We start from the raw sequence: 21,140 nt of genomic DNA on the forward strand, positions 1-21,140 counted from the left end.
CTGCCCCCTTCATCATTTGAAAGAGAGTATTGCAGTCAAAATTGTCGAAAGCTTTCTCTAAGTCTACAAGTGCTAGAAACGTAGGTCAGCCCATCCTTAATCTGTTTCTAACAAGGGAACCTCCCCATCGCACCCCCCTCAGATTTAGTTATAAGTTGTCACAGTGGATAGGCCTTGAAAAACTGAACACAGATCAATCGAGAAAACAGGAAGAAGTTGTGTGGAACTATGAAAAAAATAGCAAAATATACAAACTCAGTAGTCCATGCGCAAGATAGGCAACATCAAGGAGAGGGTGGGCAGGGGCTCCGTGGTCCCGTGGTTAGCGTGACCAGCTGTGGAAGGAGAGGTCCTGGGTTCAAGTCTTCCCTCAAATGAAATGTTCAATTTTTTAATTTCAGACAATTATCAAAGTTCAGGCACTCACACACAATCAACTTCGCTCTCCAAAATTCCAGGACATGTTCAGATTTGCTTGGACATATGCAGGATTTGACGGTCTACACAAGGAAAAATTTGAAAACGTTAAAAACATATGTTTTGACAGAGTACAGGGAAAGCTGTGCGACTGTGAAATTGTTGCATTCATTTGTTGCAGTTTATGTGACAAACTCTTATGATTTCATCACTTTTTTGGTAGTGATTATCACATCCACAAGAAAACCAAAATTAGGCAAGGTAGAAGAATCTTTTTAACCAATCGCCAAGCGTACCAGTTAGGTGGGTCGACAACATATTCCTGCCATGTGACGCACATGCTGTCACCAGTGTCATATAGAATATATCAGACGTGTTTTCCTGTGGAGAAATCTGTTGACCTATGACCTTGAGATCAAATGTTTTCGGTTCCCATTGGAGAGGCACGTCCTTTCGTCTACTAATCGCACGGTTTTGCGGTGCGGTCGCAAAACACAGACACTAAACTTATTACAGTGAACAGAGACGTCAACGAACGAACGGACAGATCATAGCTTTGCGAAAATAAAGAAAGTAAACTTTTAACTCGAGGGAAGACTTGAACCAAGGACCTCTCGTTCTACAGCTGCTCACGGTAACCACGGGACCACGGCGCTCCTGAGCTCACATTACGCTTGATGTTGCCTAACTTGTGCATGGACTACTCTGTTTGTATATTTTGCTTATTTATTCATACTTCCACACAACTTCTTCCTGTTTTCTCGATTGATCTGTGTTCACTTTTTCAAGGCCTATCCACTGTGTCAACTTATAACTAAATCTGAGGGGGGTGCGATGGGGAGGTTCCTTTGTAAGATAAGTCCTAGGGGCAGTATTGCCTCGCGTGTTCCAACATTTATACCGAATCAAACTGATCCTCCTTGCTTAGCCATTTTGCGTTTCCTGTCTATCTCATTTTCAAGACGTTTGTATTCCTTTTCACCTGCTTCGTTTACTGCCTTTTTATATTTTCTCCTTTCATCAGCTAAATTCAATACCTAATACCTCTTCTGTTACCTAAGAATTTCTACTAACCATCGTCTTTTTATCTACTCGCTCCTCTGATTCCTGCATTATTTTATCTCTCAAAGCTACCCATTCTTCTTCTACTGTATTCCTTTCCCTTGTATTTTTCAACAGTTCCCTAATGCTCTCTCTAAAACTCTTTAAAACGTCTGGTTCTTTCAGTTTAACCAGGTCCCATCTCTTTAAATTACTAACCTCTTGCAGTTTCTTCAGTTTTAATCTACAGTTCATAACCATTAAATTCTGATCAAAGTCCACATCTACCCCTGGAAATGTCTTACAATTAAAAAACTCGTTACTAAATCTCTGTCTTACCATTATATAATCTATCTAAAATCTTCCAGTGTCTCCAGGCCTCTTCCATGTATACAATCTTCTTTCATGATTCTTGAACCAAGTGTTAGCTATGATTAAGTTATGCTCGGCGCAAAATTCTACGAGGCGGCTTCCTCTTTCATTCCTTACCCCCAGTCCATTTTCACATCGTACTTTTCCTTCTCTTCTTTTCCCTACTATCGAGTTCCAGTCCCCCACGACTGTTAATTTTTCATCTCCTTTAACTATATGAAGAATTTCTTTTATCGCATCATACATTTCTCCAATCTCTTCATCATCTGCGGAGCTAATTTGCATATAAACTTGTACTATTGTAGTGGGTGCGGGCTTCGTGTCTATCGTGGATACAATACTGCGTTTACCATGCTGTTCGTAGTAGCTTATCCGCGCTCCTATTTTTTATTCATTATTAAACCCACTCTTGCGTTACCCCTTTTTGATTTTGTAATTATAACCCTGCATTCACCTGACCAGATGTCTTGTTCCTCCTGCCACCGAACTTCACTAATTCCCACTGTATCTAACTTTAACCTATCCATTTCTATTTTTAAATTTTCTAACCTACATGCGCGATTAAGACATCAGACATTCGACGCTCCGATCCGTAGGGAGCCAGTTTGGTTTCTCCTGGTAACGACGTCTCCCTGTGTAGTTCCCACCCGGAGATCCGAATGGGGAACTATTTTCCTTCTGGAATATTTTACCTAGTACCAGCAGAGCAAGGCCATTTTCGTTAATGTTATAAGGCCAGATAAGTCAATCATCAAGACTGTTGCCCCTGCAACTACTGAAAACGATGCTTCCCCTCTTCAGGAACCACACATTTGTGTGGTCTCTCAGCAGATACCCCTCCGTTGTGACAGCACCTACTGTACAGCGATCTGTATCCCTGAGGCACGCAAGACTCCCCAACAGCGGCATGGTCCATGGTTCCATGGTTCGAGTGTGTGTGCGGGGGGTGGGGGGTAGTCAAGGGAAACTCGGGTAAGTGTTGATATTTTAGTTAGAGGTGGACAGGCATGTGCCCACAAAACTTGTCGACAGTATCCCAAAATTTTAACACAGATAATGTTACAACAGCCGTGTTTCACTTTCATTGACAAAGCTATATTAGTGGTGATGCTGAAAATACTGCGTTCGTAATACGTTTCTACTCTCCGTGCTTCAGTTTTTATCTGTTTTTCCTATTACTTCCCACTATGTGCAGTGAACTAATATTCTACAAAAATAGAGAGGTTTTGTGTAGTTACAATAAAATTTTCTTAAATGTACAGAAGAACCATTATGTAGTCAATAGCACGATGGATTTAAAAATGCTAGTGGGAGTTTAAATTACTTGTCACTTCCGTAGTGCGCGAAAATTAGCAGTCAGAAGCGAAAATATTTTCCTTCATAAAAGATCGTAAATGTTAGAGTGTTTTCGGACTTGAATTACCGTCTTCTTTCAGTTAAGGAATTTACGCTGATCAGCCATAACATTATGAGCACCGACCTACAATCGATATAAACCCGTCCAGGCGATATCAGCGTCGCCTGGTGAGGAATGACTGCAAGTCAGACATAGGCAAGGTGCATATAGTACCAGTGAGCGTGATGTATGTGCGCAGAATAGGGAGGGTGCGCGGTCTATCTGAGTGTGACTGAGGGCAGATTGTGATGACCCGAAAACTTGGTACAACCTTGTCGAAAACTGCATGACTTGTCAGGTGTTAGAGGAGTGCTGTAGTGAGTTTATCAACACATGCAGAGACCAACGTGAAACCACGACCAGACATCGTGGTCTTGGGCTACCACTTCTCATTACAAATGTCCGACGTCGAAGGGCGGGCAGTCTAGTAAAAGAGGGCAGGCGGCGAACTGTGGTGGAACTAACATCAGAATTCAATTCTGGGAAGAATACAATTGTGACTGAACAAACAGTGCACTGAACAAACTTAATGATGGGCCTCCGCAGTCGACGACCTATGTATGTGGCAATGTTCACACTGCGACATCGGCACATATGACTGAAATCGGCACGTGACCATCTGCACAGGACGCTGGCGTAGTGACACAGCGTTGCATGGTCCGATGAATCCCGATACCTTCTTCATCATGCCGATAGGAGGAAGTGAATCCGTCGTCTTCCAGAGGAACAGCTCCTTGACACCTATACGCCGGAACGGAAAAAAAACAGCGGCTGCCGTTATGCTCTGGGGAACACTGACGTGGACATCCACGGGTCCAGTGAAACTCGTGCGAAGCACCATGACGGTCAAAGAGAATCGTACACTGGTGGTAGACCACGTACACTCCATCACGACGACCATGCTTCCCGACGGCAGTGGCACTTTTGAACAAGATAATGAGCCACATCACAAGGCCAGAAGTGTAATAGAGTGGTTGAAGGAACACAGTGGCGAGCTCCAGTTGATATGCTGGGCCCCCAAATCGCCACATCTGTACCCGATCGAACACATCTGTTATGTGACTGAACGTGGCGTCAGAGCTCATCGCCCCTACCCGGACATTATGGGAATTAGGTGGCTTGAGTGTGCAGATAAAGTGCCAAGTCACTCCGGCGACCTACCGAGGACTCGTACCACAACGCTTCGCCGCTGTTCAAATGGTTCAAGTGGCTCTGATCACTATGGGACTTAACATCTATGGTCATCAGTCTCGCCGCTGTTATTCGTGGCAGGGGCGGTCATACCGGCTATTAGGTATGTGGCCATAACGTTCTGGCTGATCAGTGATGTGGTTCCTTTATGATATAGAACTTCCATGTCTCAGTATACATAGGGTGCCTTTAACCTATAAGGTCAAATAAAAAAGTTGCAGGCGGCTCTAAACTGGTACAAGACTAGTAGTCAGACGTGAATGCTTAGTTATTTGTTGACAACTTCCATTTTATAGCAACAGATTCAGTTCAATAGAAGATACTCGCAGTCCCAACCGCCTGTCTCTCTGCATGCAGTATCACGACGCATAAAATTCACTCAAAATATCCCTGTAGCACATAATGCTGTACGTCAGACAACTAGGACCTCACCAACCAGATTCTCTTCAGATTGTGCTGAGGTTTCAGGCTTCATTTATCCTCACAGGAATTAAATCTGTAAGAGTGCTTTCCGCCAATTCCCCTGGCCAAGGGACATCAGCTCTTCAGCTATTAAAAACTACCCTTTGTACAGCTGCTCAGGATCACTAACATCGAAGTGGAAGGGAGCGTCGTGATGGTGAATTTATGTCCTCTTTCCGACAAACAGAATAATATCTCGAATGACCACTCGATGAAGTACATCATTCAAATGGATAACGTGAAATCAAATCGTATTAGTCGATCTTGTACTGTTCCAGATCTCAAATTTACAGAGTATCTTTGCCGGTGGTATGAGTGGAGGGTGTGGTATGAATTTCCGTTCCTCCAGGTATGGCACTACGACAATTACAAATACTATCATGGTTGACAGCTACTTCACCTCTACACAATAAAACACGTAGAATATTTGTCCCTGTAGAAATTAACTTGATAATTTACTGACAGAATCGAATTCTAGGTTGAAAACCGTTTCACCTCATTAATTGCATACTAAGTAACAGGAGCATTATTGTTGCTCCATCACTGCTCTTCTTACTGTATTACTGTATCCTCGGAGGTGTGCATTTCATGGGAAATCTGACAGATTTTCTTCCAAATTATCCTAAATTATTTCCTCATATTCTGCTATGTTTGTGCAGTTGTTTGACAAGAATCTTGACCAGCTCTATGTTACTTGAAAGACGAAGTTTAACATACTTCTATCCACAGCTTCTCGGCCATTGTATCACGTTGTATCACATATTAAATGCGTGTTTACAAGTTCCTGTAACGAGTAACACTACATCTGCGCCAACCAGTCAACAGTGATAAACTTCAGGGTGGCCATATTTCAGATTGCTGTGTATTATTTTTTAAGGCAATGCGACCAAAGTCAATGGGCAGGAAATTGTTTGTTTTGAATAAGAACAGTTTACTAACACGTGGGTCATACACATTCTTCAGAGCAGACTTTGTGAAATATCAGACAGGGTTCTGAAATATCACCACTACTTTCAACATACGTGTAAGGTACGGAGTGTACGAACTGTTACAGGTGACGAACATTACAGCTGCATAATTCAACTCATTGACCTGTTGAGTAAAGATGAGGGACAACTGATAATGCTATTCAGTGAACTGTCAAAAGTATGTACTTAAGATGTGATATGCGGATAACTGAGAAGAAAACAAATATCGTGACACGCACAGAAATGAGAAACGGAAAGAAGACGAGGAGTTTCTCGAAAACTAAATGTTAAAACAAGTCGCCACTTACTAAGAAACGTGTATCACTTCAAAAGGCAGAAGTACAAGTCAATTACACAGCGAATTCAGTTATTTATTAAGAAGAGAAAAATGATAATATTCAAAACTATCGGCGTCGTAACATGAAAGCACTTCATCGAAAATCCTGTGCGGGTAGGTGGCATCTTTGCCTCGAAATTATGTATGTCAAGGATGCCGGAAAAGAACATACTGGATATTTGCGAGGTGTTGCGCTGGCTAGAATGTTTGAGATACCACGTAATGAGCAGCCAACATGGGCGTATTCAGACGATCAGGAGACAAAACGCTTCTTAAACTTCTTGCCACAACGAGAAACCATATCTGCAGCTGTAATAGCTGAAGCATTATTGTATCCTAATACACAGTAATAACACATAGATCGGAATGCATATTTACTAGTTTCGGTATATGGTGATTTTGGGGCGAGCTAGGCACCCCTGAAGGCGCTGACCTGAAATATGTTATTCTGCAATAAACAGGAAAAAGCTGGCTGCCATGATATAAAAATTGGTATAAAGGCAAATGTCCACAAGACACTTTACCACTAGACACAAATTAATTTATTCTATACCAGTGCATGCATGAAATAGCAGTTCATGCCCAGAACTTGCATAGACCGTCGTTACCTTCGACATGCAGCAAATTTATACTACGTGCAAGTTTATACTAATGTGCAACATGCAGAGAGCTACAAAAAGGTCTCTTGTTGTAAATGCAAATCCTAATAGTTAAAGAAGAGTTAATTTTTCAGGTGGGAGGCGAATAGTTGGTAGCCTCAGATGTAGTTAGCCCAGATTAAAATCTTGGATAGACTCTGAATTTTTCTTTGCCTATTGCTGTAGCAGGAGGACATATCAGCTCACACCACATGAACAGCAATAGTGTACGCTGCCTCTCTCCTAATCGCATTCCACTCAAGCATGGGATTTCTGCAATATCAGCGAGGACCGTCACTTGTTATGGAGATGGCGCCAAATGGTCGTTAATGCGGCACGCGAATTCGGTCATGTACACGATCAAATGTCGTACATTTTATAGTGTACTGCAGCTCTTATGAAATATTGGTATAAATTCTAGCGTTTTTTGACTAATGTAAGTGAGCACTCGAGAAAACCCGTTTTTTATTCCGTGAGCTAATGCGTTTCATATTATTTCTCTCTTTTTTTCGAACAGTTGTCGGATTTACAGTTAATTACTTTAGACAACAGTAATTGTCAGAGTCTTAAAATAGATAAGTGTTAATGAAAAATAACACTCCTATGCCATATTGTTTTTTCAACTTATATTTTAAATGAAATCTGTTACGTCGGTAAGCGCCTGAGTGACGTAGGTAATTAAGTGCCAAGAGTAACGATAAATAACCGTTTTGTTAGTCACATGATGTTCTTCAATCAGAATAAAATTGACTTGACCTATAACATTATACTACTCAGAGCAGTCATGTATAATACTCCAAAAGTGACATGCTGATTTTCTCAAAACGACATTCAAAGCTGATCAACGCTAACATTCATTCTGTAACACGCAAATGTACTTATATACACACTGCGAATACAATGTTCCTCGATAAAAATGGAAAAAGTGCCTAAGGTACTATATATTAATCTTATGTATGAAATATTTATTCATTCTGTACATGAGAACACCGACATACGTGTACATCAGTACAAATTGCGTATTAGGAGGAACCTAGTAGTACAAAATAATGCGTTTCACTCTCTGCTTCTTGTTTATGAGACCATTTTAAACGCTATACTTGGCTATGTTCTAAATTCAATGTGCACTAAAAAGAATCGAGTAAAAGCATTAATATCCCAGTTGTTTACTATACGAGTCCCACGAAATGTATGCCTAGTCATTAAAGTGGTATGTTAAACTTTTTTTATACCTATGAAAAAAACGCGGCACCTGAAAAAAAGCAATGGAACTTCTCAGGGTAAGTTTCTGTTTGAAGTTTTAAACCTTTCTCCTGCTTTGTGAACCATTGGACCAGTTGCGCAAGCCCCCAAATTATGTTCCGAGTTTAATCTGGTTTCCTCGTCATAAAGGAGACGTCGAAATACCAAGTTCAGTAATGTTTACAAGCAAGTTGCTACAACAGCAAATATCAAATATTCGAAACGAATTTACTGAATTCGTATGAATGAGTATTCAGGCACCAATTTGTTACCGACTTTCATCGGTGCGTGTCAAATACCAAGAAAGCTTTGGTTGTCTGTGTTACGTAAGGGGGTGTTAATACAATCAATAGACCAAGAATTACTTATCACCTCCAGCTACTCTCTCAGCCGGTACAACGTACTTGCTCGTTACAAGTATCACCGCTGCGGCTGTTAATAGTTATTTTCTGGTGTTAAATGTAACTTGTCGAAAAGTTTTAATACAGCAGGTTATATTTAGTAAGCAATATGCATTAAATATTATCGCAACTCCGAGTCAATATTAAATAACTTCGGGCGACATTATTTCCAGTCACACACGTAAATTACGATAGTAGCCTCTTGAATGAAAATACTGTACACGCAAAATCAGTATAAATTCAACATTACCTGTTGTTACTATACAACATAAAAACTTCCATTCTCAGAGATATTTCTGCAGACACGTTGTAAGTAACAGGCTAAGAATTAACAGTTTATCGCTGTCAGTAGATGCAACATACATCTCGGAAGGAAACAGTGCTAGAAAGAAGGACAAAGCCTTAAAGATTAAGGAGTTGTCTAATAACTTAATAATATGTCAAAAATATTTTATTAGATGCAAGCAATAAACTCCCTACGTTGAATTTCGGGCTGTCCTGTATGTTGTATTATGATATTTATGAAGAAATGTTGCTTGGTAGTTGAATGTAAACCGTAGATATGTCACCAAATCAGACACCCCTTATATCTGAATCTCACTACAACGAGAATCACGTCTTTCACGTGAGTCCGTTCCTTGAAGTATTTAATTTCCTGTCACTCGTAGTGGTTCATAGCAATACATATACGAATAGCACGTTGGAGCGTTGCTATTCCCGGTTCATGCACTGTACTTATTTAGACATTTATATTTATGTCAGTTCATTTCCAGAGATATTTATTGTACAATTTTTTTCTTAATAATGCCTTAATTTGAAAGTCAGGTAGGTATGAGTCTATTAAAGAAATTTTTATAATGATTGCTCATAGCCTTACATATTGTACAGTGTTTTTCAAGTTGAATAGTTTAAAATTTGTAGTTATTTTCCTGACTTTTAAGTTGAAAGATACAATTTTTTGAATGTTGTGGAATTAATCCGTAATAAACTAGCTTAACCCGATGAACGGAACAAGGAATATTTCTGGAAACTTATTACTCTCTAATTTTCACATCCGAGCAGTATATTTGTTTTCCTCAAACTTAATAGGAACATTTCTGAAAACGCATGGTCTAGGTATGACCTTACAGAATCAGATATTCCTAAATCTGATAGGAGCGTTACTGAGTTGATAGCATCGCCAGTTTCCCGGTCTATCTATAGCCAAGCTGAGCTAGTAGTTTGTCTGAAATAACCCCGTCGTCAGCAGGATGTAAATGCCTAATCAACTTTTCTTGTACATATGCAGACTGAAACTACGAATGTAACTTTGTACCAAGCCCGGGATTCGAACCCAGGCCTTCTGTTCACTATGCGGACAAGCTATCCACTACGCCACACTGACATAGTGACATTGCATGACTACACGGTCTATATACGTCATAGATGTTTGAGATTTGAAATTGTCTGTGCAACGGTATCGTTTCAATTTAACGTCCTTTTTCTTATAACTACCAAATACCACCCGTGTCTTGTGAAACTGCATTAAATTAGCCCACGTAACACTTAAAATAAAAATGACATCTGTTACCCAGGACACGGAGACCTGCTATATAGTATGGATGATATAGCGAAAACCAGTCCTACATGTTAATGACACAGCATGGTTGTGAAAAATCTTTATTTTTACGATAAAGGAAGTATTGGAGGTACGCTCTGGCAGAAAGCACCAATACTTTGAAAACAGTTACTGAATGCAAGGGAGCTGCATATTTGGCAGGTGAAGGCCACGGGCGGTCTCTAGCATGCAGAAATATTTTTCGTAAAACATGTTTTCACGGAATATACCATCAGAACACGGGAACATCAACAAGTATTGATAAAAATTAACCATTCGAAATATAGGATACTGTGGTTGTGGCCCAATATCAGGTTCATGAAGACAAAAATATCGGTAGGTCGCCTGATTTAGGTCCCAGCGATACGAGTTATAGCCTAAATAATCAGAGAAACACGATGTGCGCATTAGAATAAAAACTCACAGTTATAGCATGTTCAGGCACTTATAACTAGACACTATCTAGTGGCACAGTCAGTTAAAATTCACTTTCTAACAAAATCTGCTTTTTGGTTGGCTTCTGTAAATTTATTTCTTCTGCCTATGTATGCCTTGAGTAAATATAGTTTTACCTCTAATGAAATAGGTCTCAAACATGTTTGATCTATATGTCTTCATATATACTGCCCCAGAATACGCGGGGGAGGCAAAGGAGAGTGGGGTGATAAGTCGGGCCGCGCGGAGTGGCCCGGCGCTTTGAGGTGCCATGTCAAGGATTGCACGGCCCCTCCCGCTGGAAGTTCGAGCCCTCCTTCGGGCATGGGTGTGTGTTGTTCTTAGTATAAGTTAGTTTAAGTAGTGTGTAAATCTAGGGACCGATGACCTCAGCAGTTTGGTCTCTTAGGAACGCACACACATTTGAACATTTGATAAGTCGGTTGCTGGTATCATTTCTCCCATCTGAAGCTGCGTTCAAGAATGGGCTGCGGGAAGAAAGACTGTCGAAAATTTTCCGGAAGAATTTTAATTCCTCTGAATTTACTTTTGAAGTCATCCCGCGTGGAGTTATGGGAGGAAATAAAATATTGTTTCTTGGAACGTACATTCTCGGAATTTTAGTGCTAATTTGCTCCACAACGCAGATAGAGGTTCTCGCATCTTCTGCCACTGACGATGGGTGAGCATCTGAGGGCTTGCTAAATGAGTCTCTGTGAGAAAGGAATCACTCTTCTTTACATCCCCTATGTTAGTAGTACCCGGGAAGGTTTCCAAAATGGTGATCATTATTTTTAAATCATTCGTGATAGTAGCCTAGCATTTTGTGGGATGTCTCTTTCACCACTGAATTACTATTCCTTCAAATTCTTCCATTGAATCTTACCGTACATATAGCTTTCAGGCTATTAGCTTCTGCAGTCCCTTCGCTATAAAGAGCTCCAGATGCATACCCAAACATATTTTACTGTTATTAATATCGACCTGTTGATTACTAACTGAATATTTGAACAATCAGATTATCGAAGAATTAAAAAATCTTACACTTAGGGTCCCTCCTAAGAGCCATCAGGTGTTTTTTCTCTGGTGTTTCTATAGATATTTTCAACTTCATTTTTGCTATGTATATCTGGAGTCATCCCAAACAAATATTGCTCATCGTATCTCTCATGCGGACTCTTGAGTGTCGATGGAAATTGTCGGTTTGTCTCCCGTTAAGAACAAAATTGTTTATAAAGAGGAATTTTACATGCGCATTCGATAGAGTGGTTCCAGGTTAGCCTAGTGCGATTTTGTTATCGACGGTAAAACACGAAGAATAACCAGGATTCCAGGAGCGACAGCACCGGCAGAAAAAGTCGAACCGTCTTGGGAAAAAATTGAAAATGAAACTTCAAAACTACGAACTCACAATATAAAGTTACTCGTAGGAGACTTCAACATACAGATCGGCATATAAGAAATATAGAAGGCAAAAGTAGGAAATGTTTTGCACACAGACGCACCAGTACGAATGGAGGAAGCCTCATCAACTTCTGCAGACAATTCGAGTTAAACCTAATATCAATCTTTTTCAGAAAATTACCAAAGTCGAAGAAGACCGGAGCTTCCCTCAATACACCCACAGCACCATATCAGCTATATCATGTGACAATAACTAAACAAAACAGTAGATAAATCATGAACGTGAGAGCCAGAAGGAGACCAGTCATAGATTCTGACTATTTTTTAACAGAAATCAAAGCCAAATTTCAACCTAAAATACTAAATCCCAAACTTCAGAAAGTCGATAGAATTAAAACAAAATTGCTGTTAGATAACAGCAGCAAATTCGTTAAAAAGCTTCACACAAAGAAGATGGGAAACTGGGACGAGGTCAGAGAAGCATTGATAGAAACGGTGAATGAATCAGAACAATCACCAACAAAAGGAAACATAGATGGTGGAGTAGGATACGTGAGCAAGGGATAGATCGTCGACAAACAGCTTTGGAAAAAACTGATCTTCTGAAAAAAGGAAGGAGACTGGAACACATTCAAGGAGATCAGAAAACTGACATAAAAGTAATTCGAATAAACAAACGGAAATATAACAAAAACGAATAAAGACAATAGTTACAAATTTCAACAGAACAATACCACGGACTGCTACAAAGTTTTCAAAGTTTCCAAGTGGAGATGGGATAATAGCTGAAACGTATAAACTGGGAGCGGAGCGGGCATCTGAAACCATCTTTTATGATGTTATTAAGATTTTTGGGAGAAAGGAAGACCACTGGACGACTGGGAACAAACCGTTATCTATCCGCGACATAAGAGGCGACAGGACAGACATTACCGAAGTATATCTCTACTTCCACTCACCGACAAAACTGTATCCAAAGCTCTACCGAATAATACAGAAGACCAAGCAGAACACACAACGACTGCCAAGCAGAGTTCAGAAAAAATTTATCGTGCCCGCAGCAAATATTTAAATAGAAAATAATCCTCAGGATAATAACAATGCGGAATCTTAACGCAGTTGTTACATTCGTTGATCTCAAAAAAGGCTACGATTCGGTAAGCAGACAGACAGTATTCCTAACATTGGAAGAAGCAGGTATAGAAAAAACCATCAGGCACTTAGCCTCAACTTCAAAAGTTGAATTCCTACTAGAAGTTTCCGAACCCTTCAAAATTAACACTGAAGTTAGGCAAGGCGATCGTCTCTCGCCGAGTCTCTTCGATCTGGTCTTAAACAAGATCATGAGAAAGTGGGATAAGGAGCTAAAGAGATAAAATTTGAAAGAATACATTTAGAACAAGGAAGAGGAAGTTTCGAGATCAAACGTATCACGAAATCGCAGCTAAAACTGGATTAAAAGTGTAAAATTTTAGGTCCTGGAGTAGTAATATGGAAAATAATGATTAGAACACTGTAGGCAATCATAGGTAAACCGTTTCAGTAAATGCTAGGAAACGGCCGTCTCCCTCTCCCAGACAACCTTGTTCTCTATCTCTGGTGACTCGAAGGGAACGAGACGTTGAACTCTAACCCTCATCTTAAATTGTTTTTTGTTTGCTCATACTATCTTATTTCTCTGACCGTCCAGTAAGTTCCTTGTCCATGATGATGCCACGATACATTGTATACATAAAATGGTTTAAATGGCTCTAAGCACTATGGGATTTAATATCTGAGGTCATTAGTCCCATAGACTTAGAACTACTTAAACCTAACTAACCTAAGGACATCACACACAGCCATGCCCGAGGCAGGATTTGAACCTGCGACAGTAACAGCAGCGTGGTTCCAGACTGAAGCGCCTACAACCGCTCGGCCACAGCGGCCGGCATTGCATACATAGACTGGAGCACGTATTCTCTAAGACTGTGTGGGAAATACGACATTACGGCAGACGTCCTCGTGTTGGTTTCGAATATTAGAGAAGTACCAATTCTATTACGATATATCCACTCATCAGAGAGAACTCTAACTTGCTTTCAAAACTGGGATATTGTTGACTGTAGTTACACTGAAGCTGTTTATAAAGAAGTATTAAAAAAATCAGTACAGTCACAGCTGATAACAAACATATGATTTCTCAAGTTTATTTTAATGTGATTTATTCCCGTTAAAGGGAAAGCGAAAACTGGTCCGTTATTGTTATTCATTTCTTGTTCAGAGTAAATGAAAACTGCCGGCCGCGGTGGCCGTGCGGTTCTGGCGCTGCAGTCCGGAATCGCGGGACTGCTACGGTCGCAGGTTCGAATCCTGCCTCGGGCATGGGTGTGTGTGATGTCCTTAAGTTAGTTAGGTTTAAGTAGTTCTAAGTTCTAGGGGACTTATGACCTAAGATGTTGAGCCCCATAGTGCTCAGAGCTATTTAGTAAATGAAAACTAACATATTCCACAGGACATTCTGAACATTCAGCTACTACACAATACAGTAAATCTAAATAGAGTGCTCAGAGAGGATGCATGCGGAATACTAACGTATTTGTAGTCGAGCGGGAAGCCGTCCCCTCCGGGACGACTTTGCGGGCTCGGACGGGGTAAGCTGAATTCGAGTCTGTCGCCGGCGCATTAGCTCACGTGCGCCTACAGGAGCAGGGCGCAACCAAAGAAAAAACCAAACGAAAAAGTGAAAAAATCAAGCTCAAAACATGATCGCTACATTAAGTAAAATATGTCTAAAACTATTTCTACAAAATTTTGATAGATATAACTATAATACATATTTCTTCATTCCAAAAATATGTAAAAACTACTTAATGATTAAGAAACTATACAAACCTGAATCATTAATGTCTGGAAAAGAATACAATCTACAACTATCTACATTTTCTTTAGATATTATGCTTTGTAAACTAGAATGTGAGGTGCATCTTTATCATAGCTATTACTATTATTATTATTATTATTATTATTATTATTATTATTTTTACAGTCTAGATAAGTGTGGGCTCAGATTTATATTATTAATAATGTTAATAACAATACGAATAGTTAACTACCTATGTGGGAAGTGTTTCTCTATCACATACATCACTCCAGATAAACGAAAATTTAGAGAGAGAATACAATTTCGCTGTTAACGTGGAGTAATAAAATCCCTTCCTTACATTGTCATAGCTGTAGCATTTATAATTTTGAATGCAGTAAAAGTTACAGCAGGATCAAAATCTGAAACCTTCTTTGTCTACGGTGAGTATGTTTTAGCACAAACTTAGAGGCACTAATAGTATGTGGTTAGCTACTATCACATTAGCATTATGCGTTTCGTACAGAAGCTCTAATCTAATCTTAGAGAAAAAATAAATAAATTTCTCACTAAAGCTTAAAATGCATAATTTGAATCTACATAGTATTTTATGCATTTCTACTAAGACAACATTATGATAAAGATTTTCATTAATTTGAGCTACGTAAATATTCTACATGAGGAAAGAAGTGCTTCTGTAATGTTGAGGTGTCTGTGCAGAATTGTAGGACTCGATCACGTGTGCCGAAGGATATTCCGTAAAGGGCCTCTACCTATAAGGAAGAAGACGACAGAGTGGACTTACTAGTGGGAAACGTATATATGAGTGAGTTCTTCATTGTTGAAAGCAATTTAGAATCAAAGCTTTGATCGTAATAAGAGGTTTGTGGCAAAAGCCTAGCTTCACATGCACAAACAGCGTTACTGCGTTAAAGTTCAGTAGAGATAAATCTACGAAGACAAGAAAAATTACAGTATTAGTTCTGATGTACAATGGATACGCACTGGCAGTAAATACAGTACTCATTAAGAGATATAAATTATAACTACGCTTCATCCTTACCGTGTTACTGATGAGGCAATATTCTTGCATGTTCAAGTGTATGCGACATCAGAACTAAGCCGAGTGGGCTTGTGTCACATCAGGCTATAATATGTAGTATCAGAGACAACTGTTTGGTGTCGTCAAAATAGCAACAGTCCCATCAGCTTACAGATGTGTTAACAAAGACCTGATATAGAACGTAGTTAAAATACATAGTTGACAGTATGGAACATGTGGGTCTGCCATGACGCGCATTGTTTGTGATCCCTAAACTAGTGTCAAAGATAAATCACCGCCATTAGTGGGTTTTGTTGAAAACATATAACACGTGGATTACTGCACAGCAAAATAAAGTTAATTTCAAAAATTTCTTGTGATTAGTTTAATGCTAACATTCACTAAAATGCATTTCGTCATACAACTTGAGCCTCATAATAAGTGACTGATGTTGCAACTGACTGCTTCATGTTTGCACTTAGAAGTTCAGGTGATCTGTCCACTCTAATTGAGTTAGAGGGTATCTGCCAATCTGTGTTTGCAAGTTATACTGAATTTCAACCTCCTGTTAATAGCAGCTGCATTGTTATTTTCCGTATAAAAATGCCCTTCTACTATTCACATTAATTTATGTCAATGTTTATTGGTTTGACCAAGAACTTGATTATCGCAGGTAAGGCTCCCTCTTCCTATGTTAACTCTCCGTGGAATCTACTCACCGTAAACAAGTACCCTCAGGTTACTTTTGACGATACGTGCACTTGAATAATGCAGCCATTTGCTACAGTACTGCCATGGTAATTTTATCATATCAGAATTTTTGTTTTTTCTTTTTATTCTCTTAATGTATCTAAAGTTAGTCCCTGTTGAGATCGAGCAGTTCTTAAAAGAATGACAACTGCTGGCCACTCCGGTAGAGTGATGGTTTCAGTTGCATCGATACTCTGTTTGTCCAAAAGCCTGCGAGCACTCTATGCTCCTCGTCATAAAGATGTCATCAATCTGGAAAGTAATATTTACGGCTGACTTTTGCAGTTACTACAGGACTTTACATGCTGTAAAGTATTTGGACTACTTATTGATTCAAATAGGGCGATTTCTCTCTTCGTCATTTAGCCAGATTTTTTGCCGAATTGGTGAGTCTTGAAAACGATGCTCCAGTTTGGTGGATAAATGACTGGGATTATGTGAGCAGGGAAGCCTAGTAAAGCCAATAAAGTTTTCACTAACCACTATGCCGAAACGGTAACGTTTTCGGGAAGAGCATTTTAAGATGAATGTTGAATATTGTATTTCAATTTAGTTTCAACTGTTTCGGAAACACTAACGTGAGTTGTTAAGTTAATACCTGCGTTTATTTGGTCATCAATGGAAACTGGAAATAAAAAATAATCACCTATCGTTTCACAACTTTCACCGAAATTTTGTATGTACACCATGTGGGCCTGTTGCTATATTCTCTCAGTAATCGGTCGTACTTTATGAAATATTTTGCTCATGAACGATTCTATAATGAAATAAACCATGTGGTAGTCACAATATTGCATGACTTAGTATTATTAAGTATAACTGCGAAGTGAATGTAGCTTTATCAATAAATGCAACTAATTATTGGAAACCAGCCTTAACGACTTGTAACACTTAGATTTCCATAAATCTCGTAATGAAAATCCCGGAATAATTTCTAGGGCAAAGCAGCAGAAAATTTTTACCATCGATCCATCTGATTATGTTAACTATCTCTAATGGACCCAATTGCTTGGAACGTTGAGCTAAAACTATCCTCTTTTCATTTCAAAGGGGGTCAAATGTAGCTGGTCAACTGCTGTATGATGACGAAGCGTACTGTAAGGTCTCCTTACTCGCCGGAAAATGACAGTGACTATCGTCTGCTCCTTGCGATGTTTCCTCGAAAAGTTATTTTTCAACACTGTTACCGTTTTTAACCTAGAACCTTGTAGACAGCTGACGTAACAATTGATTTGTCTAACTCAACATATGGTGTGCACCAATCGTAACCGTTCAGGAATCTCATCTGTATGATCGCGAAATACAAAATAATTTCTGATGCTCCGTTCTGGGATAAAAGAGTGTAGAGGTAGCATTCGTTACGCTACAGAGGACTCTTATGTTTTCAGAAACTATTACAGCAACAGTGACTACTAAATGCGTTCAGCTATCTGACTAAACCAGTGTCTTGTCTAGAATGAGAACAAACTATAGAGAGCAACGTGACAATTCGCAGCGATTTATGTGTAATACAGACCCTATTACAGATCATTAGTTACTTGGTTATTATTTATTTACTTATCGTACACATGAAATACACTCGAGAATACATAACATTAAAGAGACAAAAATATATGTAATACATTAAAAACTGGTATTATATTCTAATGTCCAGTCACATAATTAATTCAAGGCTTGATGCTGTGGCCAAGTCGTTTGGGTCACCTAGTTAAGCTCCCAGTTTACACTCGTCGACAATGTGTCAGATGGTCGGGTTCGGTGCTCCACAGTCACAGCTTGGGCTGGGCAGCTTGCAGAGTTTTTGCAGGTTGTATGCATGCAATCCGTGTCCTCTTCTCTTCCACTCATGCCGTGGGAGTTCGAAGCTTTGGGTCTCTGTACAGGATCAATACGATATCGCACTTCAGGTGGATAATTTCTAGTCCAGATTTCATGCCATTTGTTTCCAGTGGTAAGGCTTCTATAAACAAACTGCTTGACCGCTCGCAGGGTCGATTTGTGAAACGAAGTGGGTTTGTTCTCAAGCTGGGAATACATTTATTGACGAGAAGTTGAAGATTATTTATTCTTTTGGAATATTCTTTCTACGGGTTGTCTTGTGTTCTTAACAGTTGAGGAGCTGTGTGACTGACAAGGGGAGGCCGCCAATTGTGAAATTCAGATTCGATTCATACTGTGCATAATAAAAGCTCATGGCCAGAGGTGTAATGTGGCAAAGCACCAAGATGCACTTCTCAGCCGTTGTCGAGAAAATCGACAGTTAAAAGAAACCGTTGCGGTGAAATCCTCTCTACGATTAATGATTTTTCACAACGTCGTGGCGCAGCGGTAAGCGCTCGGGTATGTAATCCGAAGGTCGCCGGATCGAATCTCGCACCATGCAACTTTTTTTTAGTATATATATATATATATATATATATATATATATATAGTATTTGTTTTTTGTAAATATTGTAAAACAAATACTAAAAAAAAATTGCATGGTGCGAGATTCGATCCGGCGACCTTCGGATTACAAACCCGAGCGCATATATAATTCCCGGCAATCAGTTGCAACAATTATGCATATAATAAGTTGTTGAAAGTCGTTTGTCGTGGAAAAACTGGCGACTTCGAACATCATTATGTTTTCCGCAAAGAAAGTTGTATTTCACAAATGTTATTAATTGTATTCATAATGTTAACCACGAATAGTTAACGGAAGACGTAGAAACGATATTCCGAAACGAATACGTATAGCGTAAGTCAAACGTTCGAATTAGAATAGAGACCCCACGAACACAAATTCGCTGTGGCAGGTATGAAATAAAAACTCCGTTACTCGCTCGTTACACTTGGTTAGATGTTGAATGGGCCGAAACGAGCCGCCGCATAACAGCGTAGTTGCCTGCTAATTTCGAAAGAAGGCAGATGCGGTCCCTAGCGCAACTTATAACATCCTCGAAAATCAGTGCGGACGGGAGAGCTTCGGTACACCCTGTTGAAAAAACGGAAAAATGGAGGCGGTACAATTGGAGAGCGATCCGCCTTCACTAACATGCATAAGCAATTCATTAATAGTTTATATATATTTGAATTAGAAAAAACTAATAATAAAAAAAATTGCATAGCGCGAGATTCGATCCGGCGACCTTCGGATTACGAACCCGAGCGCTTACCGCTGCGCCACGTCGCTGTGGGAAATTATGAATCGTAGAGAGTATTTCACCACAACAGTTTCTTTCTCGACAACGGCTGAGAAGTGCATCTTGGTGCTTTGCCACATTACACCTCTGGCCATGAGCTTTTATTATGCGCAGTATGAATCGAATCTGAATTTCACAATTGGCGGCCTCCCCTTGTGAGTGTTGGAAACCAGCAAAAGATAGTTGTTCTTATAATTTTCATGGTTATATTGAGTTGAGTATCTATCTTATTTACGTGAGGACTGTTCATCCACACTCTAGCACAATATTCAACTGTAGAAAACACTAAATTGAACGCCCAAGTTCGAAGTGTATCTGTTCATGCTCCCCAGCTAATACTGCAGAGTTTCCGGTTAAGGTTGTTTCGTTTCTTAATTTCCAAGAAGTTTTTTCTAGATGCTTCACGGAAGACAGCGTCCTATAACGAATAATTCCAAGAAAATATGGGTGCCTCTGGTAGGGAAGCACTGTGTACACATATCAAAAAAGTTTTGCATCACCCCAGTTCCCAGAACTCTTGAAGATAGACGTTGGCTGTGGATATTGTATCACAGACACAGTACCTTTGACTGTTCCGAGATGTCACTAAACCCGCTTACAGATGTAAAAAACCATGCACCTTCGAAACCTCGACACCACTCAGCTAGATACAGATTGGTCCAATAACATGCCGAATGGACTGCTCAGGATTGGCATCACGTTCTATTCGTGATGAGTGTCGCATATGCCTTCAAACCAGACAATCGTCGGAGACGTGTTTGGAGTCTGAACGCCATAGACACACTGCCCAGCGAGTGCAGCAATGTGGGTGTTCCCTATTGTTTTGGGCTGGCATTACGTGGGGCTGACGTAAGCCGCTGGTGGTCATGGAGGGCGCCGTAACGGCTGTACGATACGTGAATGCCATGCACCGATAGTGCAGCCATATCGGCAGCATATTGGCGAGGAATCCGTCTTCATGGACGACAATTTGTGCCTCTATGTTGTCCAGACATTACTGGGATGGATTGAAAAGGGCTGCTTATGGACGACGTGACCCACCAACCACTCTGAGGGATCTACGCCTAATCGTCGCTGAGGAGTGGGACAATCTGGACAACAGCGTCTCGAACTTGTGGGCAGTATGCTACGACGAATACAGGCATGCATAAATGCAAGAAAACGTGCTACTGGGTATTAGAGGTACCGGTGTTTACAGTACTGTGGACCACCACCTCTGAAGGTCTCGCCGTATGGTGGTACAACGTGCAATGCGTGGTTTTCATGAGCCAAAAAAGGGGCGGAAATGATGTTTATGTCGATCTCTATTCCAATTTTCTGTACAGGTTCCGGAACTCTCGGAACCGAGGTGATGCAAAATTGTTTTGGTGTGTGTAGTTCATACGGACCTCCATTTCATAATCTGCCGCTTTGTTGTTTA

At 40.1% G+C, this 21,140-nt stretch overlaps 1 protein-coding gene across 1 annotated transcript in view; it reads right to left on the reverse strand.

Annotated features, from left to right (window-relative positions):
• LOC126249248 (uncharacterized) overlaps positions 1-21,140 on the reverse strand; it is a 431,463-nt gene that overhangs the window by 182,698 nt on the left and 227,625 nt on the right. Inside the window, exon 2 of the mRNA XM_049950905.1 lies at positions 14,476-14,580. Within this exon, the coding sequence (XP_049806862.1) occupies positions 14,476-14,580 (105 nt within the window). The remainder of the gene's footprint in view (positions 1-14,475; positions 14,581-21,140) is intronic.

Source organism: Schistocerca nitens, chromosome 3, assembly GCF_023898315.1.
Source record: "Schistocerca nitens isolate TAMUIC-IGC-003100 chromosome 3, iqSchNite1.1, whole genome shotgun sequence".
Lineage (NCBI taxonomy): Eukaryota > Metazoa > Arthropoda > Insecta > Orthoptera > Acrididae > Schistocerca > Schistocerca nitens.